This window comes from Musa acuminata, chromosome BXJ3-10 (assembly GCF_036884655.1).
Source record: "Musa acuminata AAA Group cultivar baxijiao chromosome BXJ3-10, Cavendish_Baxijiao_AAA, whole genome shotgun sequence".
NCBI classification, from domain to species: Eukaryota; Viridiplantae; Streptophyta; class Magnoliopsida; order Zingiberales; family Musaceae; genus Musa; species Musa acuminata.
Window position 1 is genome coordinate 3,265,806 of NC_088358.1, and position 9,631 is coordinate 3,275,436.

Below are 9,631 nucleotides of genomic sequence, written 5' to 3' on the forward strand. Positions count from 1 at the left end.
CCTACATCCACTTGCGAAGCCTTCTTCGATGAGGCTCCCAACTTCCACTAGCAAATCACTTTGAAGGGGAAGAACCAAATACCCCTCTTACAACCTTTTTACAAGTGGTTCATGCTCTTATAGATTTTTTAAAGAGAAAGAGGGAGTTGAACACTTAAGCTATTGAAAAAATAAGACTTTGCTAAATATTTTGCTAAGGCTTTTTCTTAATTTCTAACTTCTCAAAAGGTGTAGTCTCTGCTGAGAATTGAGTGGTATTTATAGGCCCCAAGAGGATTTAAATTTGGGCTCCAAATTTGAATTACTTTTGGGTTCCCGGTGCTGGCGGTACCACCGCCTGTCAGTGTCTAACACTGACAATGTACTGGCGGTGCCACCACCGGAACTCTCGGGTTCTGGGCGGTGCCACCACCTAGTCCGACGGTACTATCGCCCGACCTTTCGGGTTCTGGGTGGTGCCATTGCCCAGTCTGGTGGTGCCATTGCCCGACCTTATGGGTCACTAGTTGGGCTCCTAATTTGGCCCAAACTAGTCTATATTAGGGCCTAGTTGGCCCCTAACTGGGTTATAAGATTAACCCTTAATCTTAAATCTAATTACATGCAAACTACAAAATTAAGATATAGTCCTAGGTAGGTTTTTAACCGGCAATGTCGAGTTTCCTTCCGGTGATCCTTCCGGCGATCATCCGACGAACTTCCAATACACCCTCGGATTTCTTCTGGCGGACTCCCAACAGGTTCCCGATCTTGTGGCGAGTTCAACAAGTCTTTGGCAAGTAGCCGAACCTTCTCGGTGATCTCCATGAACCTCCGACGATCTCTTCGGCGGACTTCCGAAAACTTCGGCAAGTCCCCGATTTCTTCTCGGTTGGTTCCGGCAATACTTCCGACAAATCTTCGAACTCTTTGCGGACTCTCGTACACCCATCGAACTTGACTCCGGTAGACTTGCTTTATTTCTTCAAGCTATCGTAGTTAATCCTGCACACTTAACTTAATAATATAGATTAGATCAATTAACTCATCAATTGATTTCATCATCAAAATCCGAGATTCAACAATCTCTCCCTTTTTTATGATGACAATCAATTGATGACGGAGTTAAACATAACTCCCCCTATCTATATGCCATATAATGAGAAGATAAAAACACTTGAATTCAATCTCTTTGAATTCAAGCCTAAACCGATAAGTTCTATCCGTTGAACTCATCGTTATTTTCTATGAGCAAATACAAAACTTTGTATTTCTCATAATTTCAAGCTATGAAAATTATTTTCAAGTCAAATGATAAAAGATAACTAACATTTCGATAAGAGATATGAACTTTTAACATGAATCTCATGATATAAATGTAAGGCATAATTTCATATGATAATGAGATGAAGCGACAACCAATCTAAAAACTTTCATATTACGATATTCTCAAAAATTTTTACGATGCATATAAGACATTATTTGCGATGAATATAAGACATTTGCATTACACAACATATTAGCTTTTGTAATTCATATAAGTCATGCTATTACATTTGCGATGCATATAAGACATTAGCTTTTGTAATTCATATAAGTCATGCTATCACATTTGCGATGCATATAAGACATTTGCATTACACAACATATTAGCTTTTGCAATTCATATAAGTCATGCTATCACATTTGCACAAGTCATCAATCTTTTGCTCATTCTTCTCCCCCTTTGTCATCAACAAAAAGGAGATGAGACTTTAAGCGTACAATTTGTGATTATAAAATCGTTAGAAAATGAATTCAACATTAAGATTGATCATACAAAATTCATCTCATTAGAAAAATTCAGCATTCATAAAAAGGAGATGGCAAAAAAAATTGACAAAGCTTTAACTTGGCATTAAGATTAATCATACAAGGATCGCATGTCAAGGTAGCAGAATAAGAAGGCATATCGATTAATCCTTAGGAGGAAATCCATAGTTCTTATACATGACATCTATCTTTTGATTCATTTGTCGTAGTTTCCTCAAAATTTCAACTTGCTATAATTGAATTTGCTCTTGCTGTGATTTGAGTTGCTCTTGTTGTGATTTGATCTGATATAATTCTACTATAATGAGATCTTCAGAAGATGAAGTAGGAGCTGATTCTGAAGCTATTGCACCAAAGGGATTAGGAGGAGGAGACTCATTTTCTCTAAAAATTGGTGTTTCGGGGTGTTCTACTAGTAGGGGAACTGGATCAGTCCTTTCAGGTTGCCTAACCCCTCAAAATTGGCTTCTACCATAGATAGTGCAACCGAATTTTGTTTCTTGGAAGTCCAAGAAATAAGTGCATGTCCTAAAAATTGGCATGTTCCGGATGTGCTTTTTCTATCTATCCTACATCTGCCAAAATCGGCATCTACATAAGCTATTAAATCGAATTTATCGGATTTCGGATACTACAATCCTAAATTGGGAGTTCCTTTAAGATATCTAAAAATTCTTTTAACACTTTTAAGATGAAATAATTTAGGATTAGATTGAAACCTAGTGCAAAGTCCTACACTAAACATGATATCCGGTCTAGTCGCGGTGAGGTATAGTAGACTACCTATCATTCCCCTATATATTTTTTTATCAAAGTTTTTACTATTTTCATCCATATCTAACTTAGTGGAAGTATGCATAGGAGTGTTTATTGCTTTTGAACCATCCATGTTAAATTATTTTAACAATTCTAATGTATATTTAGATTGATTAAGAAATATACCATTACTAAGTTGTTTAATTTGTAATCCTAAAAAGAAGGTTAATTTTCCCATTAGGCTCATTTTAAATTCATGACTCATACATTTAGCAAATGATTCACATAGTGATTCATCCGAAGAACCAAAAATAATATCCTCAACATAAATTTGAATAATAAAAAAATTATTTTCAAAATGTTTGATAAACAATATAGTATCAACCTTGCCTTTTGTAAAATTATTTAAAATAAGAAAGGAACTAAGCCTTTCATACCAAGCTCTAGGAGCTTGTTTTAAGCTATAGAGAGCCTTAGTCAATCTAAATACATGATTAGGAAGAAGAGAATTTTTAAATCTGGGAGGTTGTCAACATACACTTCTTCGGAAATAACACCATTTAAGAAAGCACTTTTGACATTCATTTGAAATAGTTTAAAATCATTACTACTAGCATAGACAAGGAGTATTCTAATGGCTTCTAATCTAGCCATAGGAGCGAAGGTCTTTTCGTAGTCAATACCTTCTTCTTAGTTAAAACCTTTGATCACTAGTCTAGCCTTATTTCTAACTATGATACCGTATTCATCTTGCTTGTTTCTAAAGACCCATTTAGTACCAATGACTAAATGGTCATTAGGTCTAGGAACAAGCTTCCATACCTCATTCCTCTCAAATTAGTTCAATTCCTTTTGCATTGTAATAACCCATGAATCATTTTTCGAGGTGTTATCAATGCATTTAGGTTCAATTTGAGAAAGGAATGCAGCGTTAGCATAAAAATTCTTGAAAGAAGAACGAGTTTGAACCCCTTTTGATGTATCTCCTATAATTAGCTCCTTTGGATGAGCATATGCATACTTCCATTCCTTGGGTAAGGAAATTTCGGAAGAAGATACATCCAAGTTGCTATTTTGAGGAGGAGGTTCATTTAAATTCAAATTATCAAAACCAAGATCATCATCAAAATCATTTTTCTTTAACTTGAAAATTTCATTAAAAACTACTCTTCTATAATTAAGGTTCTTTTGTTAAAAACACGAAAAGCCTTAGAAATGGAAGAGTAACCAAGAAAGATACCTTCATCGGATTTAGCATCAAATTTTCCGAGGCATCATTAAATAAAGCATTTGCAACTAAAAACTTTAAAATAAGAAACATTTGGTTTTTTGTTGTTCGATAATTTATAGGGAGTTTTTGATAGAGATGGTCTTATTAGAACTCTATTCATGACATAGCAAGTCGTATTAACGGCTTCGGCCTAAAAATACTTAGGTAGACTATGTTTATTTAACACGGTTCTTGTCATTTCTTGTAAATTTTTATTTTTTCTTTCAACTACCCCATTTTGTTAAGTATTTTTCGGAGTGGAAAAGTTATGATTATATCCATTTGATTCACAAAAAGTTTAAAAGTTACGGTTTTGAAATTCGCCACCGTGATCACTCCGAATTGATAAAATCATGAAGCCTTTTTCATTTTGAGTAAGTTTATAAAATTTAGAGAAACATTTGAAACAATCACTTTTGTGAGCCAAGATGTATCTCATCTACAATTACGAAGGTATATTTGCTTCCTCCTAGACTTGTTGTGTTAATTGGTCCAAATAAATCCAAATGGATCAATTGCAATGGTCTAGTGGTGCTAATTTGATTTTTTGGTTTGAAACTAGTTTTTATTTGTTTTCCTAGTTGATAAGCATTATACACTTTGTCCTTAACAAACTTTATATTGGGAATCCCTTGTACTAACTCTCTAGATGAAATCTTAGATATTAGTTTCATACTTGCATGACCTAATCTCCTATGCCAAAGCCAAGCATCATCATTTAAAATGGAAAAGCATATTTCATTATTAAGTTTATCAAGGTTGATGGTGTAGACATTATTTTGTTTTAAGATAATCATTAATATGTTATTGTTTGATTTTTCAATAATGCACACATTAGATTCAAATCTAACAATGTAACCTTTATCACATAATTGACTAATGCTTAAGAGATTATGTTTCAATCCATCAACTAGCAACACATCATCAATTGAAAAACTTGATTTGTTATCTATGGTTCCCTTGTCAATGATTTTACCTTTGTTGTTGTCTCCAAAGGTAACATACCCTTCTTCTTTGCTAGTAAGCATAGATAAATGAGATGGATCTTCGGTCATGTGTCTTGAGCATCCACTATCAAGATACCATCTCTTGCTTCTAGCTTGTGAGTTTATCTACAAAATAGGATGGTTTTTAGGTACCCATTTGATTTTGGGTGCCTCAAAAATTGATCTACTAATTTTGTCATTCATCATTGAATTATTTATAGTTCCTTTAGGAACATGTGGACTAATTTTCTTAAATGGATATTTATAAACAATATGCCCGGATTTACAACAAAAGTTACATTTCAAATGAGGTGAAACATGTAATGTGGGTTCTTTAATGAAGGTGGTAGGATTTTGGTGAGATCCTCTCACAAAACCAATTCCACTTCTATTTGTGACGTGACCCTTATTTGCAAGGATCATGTCCAAGCCTTTGCTACCAACTTTAAACTTGTTTAAGGTCTCTTTAAGTAGTAAATTCTCATATTTTATTACTTCTAAGTGTTTACACTTAGTGCATGGAGGAGTTTAAAGATTATCAAGCTTATTTTGTAGTAAGGCATGCTCTTTCTTTAATAGATTGAACTTCTTACTAATAGTTCTACACTCATCAAATAATTCATGAAAAGTGATAGAAAGTTCATCGAAAGATAAATCTTCATTAACTAAATCACATACCTATTCTCCTAAAGCCATTAGTGTAAAGTTTGCCTCCTCTTTGTTGCTAGCTTCTTCATTCTCGGAATCACTTGAGTCGTCCCAAATCGCTTTTAAAGCTTTCTTCTTCGGTTGCTTCTTCTTGGCTTGGGGGCATTCATTTTTGAAGTGCCCTAGCTTCTTGCATTCGTAGCATATTACTTGATCCTTTTTATGTTCAAGTTTGTTTTTGGCGTCATTTTTAAATTTGTTATTTCTTATAAATTTTTAAAATTTTTGAGTTAAAAGTGCAATGTCATCGTCATTGTCCTCATCACTTGATATTTATTTCAAGTAGTCTTCTTATGTTCTAAGTGTCATATCCTTCATGTTCTTTGGAAGGGGGTTCTCGAGCTCTTCATGAGCATGACATGTCATTTCATAGGCCATAAGAGACCCAATAAGTTCTTCGAGAGGAAATATTTTAAAGTCCTTGGCCTCTTGAATGACCATAACTTTTGAATCCCAACTCTTTGGAAGGAATCTTAAAATTTTAGTTATTAGTTCAAAGTTAGAAAAACCTTTACCAAGAGCTTTGAGTCCATTGATGACGTCCGTGAAACAGGTGTACATGTCTCCGATGGACTCACTTGGTTTCATCCAGAAAAGTTCGTAAGAATACATAGGAATGTTGATTTTGGACTCTTTCACTCGGCTAGTGCCTTTATGAGTGACCTCAAGAGTTCTCCAAATATCAAAAGTCGAATCACAAATCGAAACACGATTAAATTTATTTTTGTCAAGTGCACAAAACAAGGCATTCATAGCCTTTGCATTTAAAGCAAAAACCTTCTTCTTCGACTCATCCCATTCACTTATCGGAAGAGAAGATTTTTTAAATCCATTTTCAACAATATTCCAAAGCTCAAAAATCTATGGAAATAAGGAAGATCCTCATACAAGTCTTCCAATACATGTAATTCGATCCATTAAACATAGGCGGACGTGTAATAGAGTGACCCTCTTACATGTCGGAGTAAGCCATCTCTCTTGGGTATTAAACCAAATATGAGAGTGAGCCTCGCTCTGATACCAATTGTTAGGATCGGAGCGACACTAAGAGGGGGGAGGTGAATTAGTGCAGTAGATTAAAACTCGTAAGTTTGAAAATGATTTCGTAAATGTGTAGAGATTTTGATTCGACAAAGAATGACTTAGTAAAAGTAGCTCGAGTAAAGTAAGGAGATGAAAACCAACTTTCAGAAAGTTAAACACTCACACATTCAAGGAACACAATAATTTAAAGTGGTTCGGTCAAATGACCTACATCCACTTGCGAAGCCTTCTTCGATGAGGCTCCCAACTTCCACTAACAAATCACTTTGAAGGAGAAGGACCAAATACCCCTCTTACAACCTTTTTACAAGTGGTTCACACTCTTATAGATTTTTCAAAGAGAAAGAGGGAGGTAAACACTTAAGCTATTGAAAAAATAAGACTTTGCTAAAGACTTTGCTAAGGCTTTTTCTCAATTTCTAACTTCTCAAAAGGTAGTCTCTACTAAGAATTGAGAAGAATTTATAGGCCCTAAGAGGATTCAAATTTGGGCTCCAAATTTGAATTATTTTTGGGTTCCTGGTGTTGGCGGTGTATTTGATAGTGATAGTGTACTAGTGGTGCCATCGCCGGAACGCTCGGGTTTTGGGCAGTGCCATCGCCCAGTCCGACCGGGTGCTGGGCGGTGCCATCGCCTAGTCCGGCGGTACCATCGCCCGACCTTACGGGTCACTGGTTTGGCTCCTAATTTGGTCCAAACCAGTCTATATTAGGGCCCAGTTGGCCCCTAACCAGGTTATAGGATTAATCCTTAATCCTAATCCTAATTACATGTAAACTATGAAATTAAGATATAGTCCTAAATAGGTTTTTAATCGGCAACGTTGAGTTTCCTTCCGGCGGACTTCCGATACACCCTCGGATTTCTTCCGACGAACTCCCAATAGGCTCCCGATCCTGTGATGAGTTCAATGAGTCTTTGACAAGTAGCCGAACCTTCTCGATGATCTCCGCGAACCTCCGACGATCTCTTCGGCGGACTTTCGAAAACTTCGGCAAGTTCCCGATTTCTTCACGGTTGGTTCCGGCAGTACTTCCGACAAATCGTCGGACTCTCGGCGGACTCTCGAACACCCATTAAACTTGACTCTGATAGACTTGCTTTATGTCTTCAAGCTATTGTAGTTAATCCTATACACTTAACTCAATAATATGGATTAGATTAATTAACCCATCAATTGATTTCATCATCAAAATATGAGATTCAACACATATATCGTAATAAAAAATAATATATATAATATATTTGATCTTAAGAACCTAGACTATAATATCCATTGTTAACATAAAATCTATAATCATATTATTTATAATACGAAAAAAAATTTATGTTAAAATTGAAATTAAATAAAATTAGATCTAACAATACGACGATGGGTACCTTTCATTATTGTTCAGAAGAATAAATCATATATGATCTACCAGCGCCCCATCATTAGATTTGAGATATCAATCTACAAGAAGATATATAACCACGTAGATTGATGGATTACGAAGATTGAGAGAAATATTTTAATTCTTATTTAACCCTAGAGGTCTCGTCTGTTTATAGGCGAGAATAGAGGATAAGATAAGTTAAGAGTTACTCCCATCAAGTTATCTCCTAAAGAAACTGACTAATAATTATAATAAGAATCCAATCATATTTATAATATATCTTATCTAATTAATAAGGCAACGTAATCTAACATATACATCACAAAATTTTCATCTAATAGAAAAACAAAAAAGAAATATCAACGCTGTATTCTTATACACTCACTGTTTATGGTTTGAACATCAATCTGGTCCATGCTTAAAGTTATAAGATGCAAAGGAGTCTGCAAAACAAACATAGTGACATTTGGGTTGAGGGGACAAAGGGGCCACACTCTTTAAGACATTCTTGTTTTGTAAAGCATGGACTGCAAACTTTTCTGTTTATTTAATGATTCTCAAATCTGGAATATGTTTCATGCATTTGGGCATTAACCCTTGAATTCTATAGAAATCATCCATTGACTAGTTTTACAATGAAATCATTTAGTTTATCGATTAGCACCTTCTCCAACAAAAGAATATAAGAGTTTGCAATAATTAAGCGATGCAAGTGTGAAATATAGGAAGAGAAGGCAATGCAGTTATAAAGTTGAGGCTAAGCGTGTTGTTCGCCGATTATTCATCCAGTCTGCCCCCCATTTCTAGTCGTCGCCTCTGTTGCCATTTCTCAACCAGCAACCATGATGGCCACCCATCTCTTCATCTTTTTCTCCCTCTCCTCTTCCCTCCTCCCCCCCGCCTCGGCCACTTCCTCCCATGGTGGCCACGGTCCCTGCAAGGACGACGGTGACATCGCTAGCATCTGCTCTCACACCGACTACGTATCTCTCTGCATTAACGCAGCCCACACTTACGGCCATGCGTACGCCGTCATCGATGCTGCATCTCTATTCGGCATGCACATTCATATGGCAAGCGACCGCACAAAGACCGTGAAGGATCTTGCATCACATTTAGCCGCTAAACCATCCAGCAGCAAAAGCGTGAAGCAGGCTTTGGTTATCTGCATCAAGATGTATGGTGATGCATTGGATGATCTCGTGAAGGGGAGTGATGCCATCAAGGCACGCGATGAAGGGACTGCCAACAGCATGCTGAGCGGAGTCATATCTTACTACAGCACCTGCGATGATGCTTTCACGGAGATACCTGCGCCAAACCCCCTGTGCAAGCAAGATGGTACCTTGATGCATATAGTGAGCAATGCATTGGCACTTGCCCACTTGATCCTCTCCAAAGGGCCTTGATTGGGTGCTGCAGTGGTCTTCTTTCTGTTTTGGTGGTGGTGGTGGTGGTGGTAGAGAGTCCTTTTTATGTATTGAAAGTAAATTAAGGATGGAGTTGGTGTGTTTTTAAGTGGATGATATCTATTAATAATGGGTGATCTTAACTTTCTTTTCTCTTTTTATATATTTGCTAATGGAAGCTGGTCCAATTTATTTATTGGGAACAATGTAACATACATAAAAAGTTTCTAATATTAATATCAATGTTGAATAAATTGTTTCTAGATTTTTGGTTGGCTATGGGAAATTAA

At 36.1% G+C, this 9,631-nt stretch overlaps 1 protein-coding gene across 1 annotated transcript; it reads left to right on the top strand.

Annotated features, from left to right (window-relative positions):
* The first annotated feature begins 8,777 nt into the window (after positions 1-8,777).
* On the top strand, positions 8,778-9,341 carry LOC135650562 (pectinesterase inhibitor 12-like). The gene has a single exon (XM_065170033.1). It carries the CDS (start codon positions 8,778-8,780, stop codon positions 9,339-9,341), a length of 564 nt encoding a protein of 187 aa, XP_065026105.1.
* The last annotated feature ends 290 nt before the right edge of the window (positions 9,342-9,631 follow it).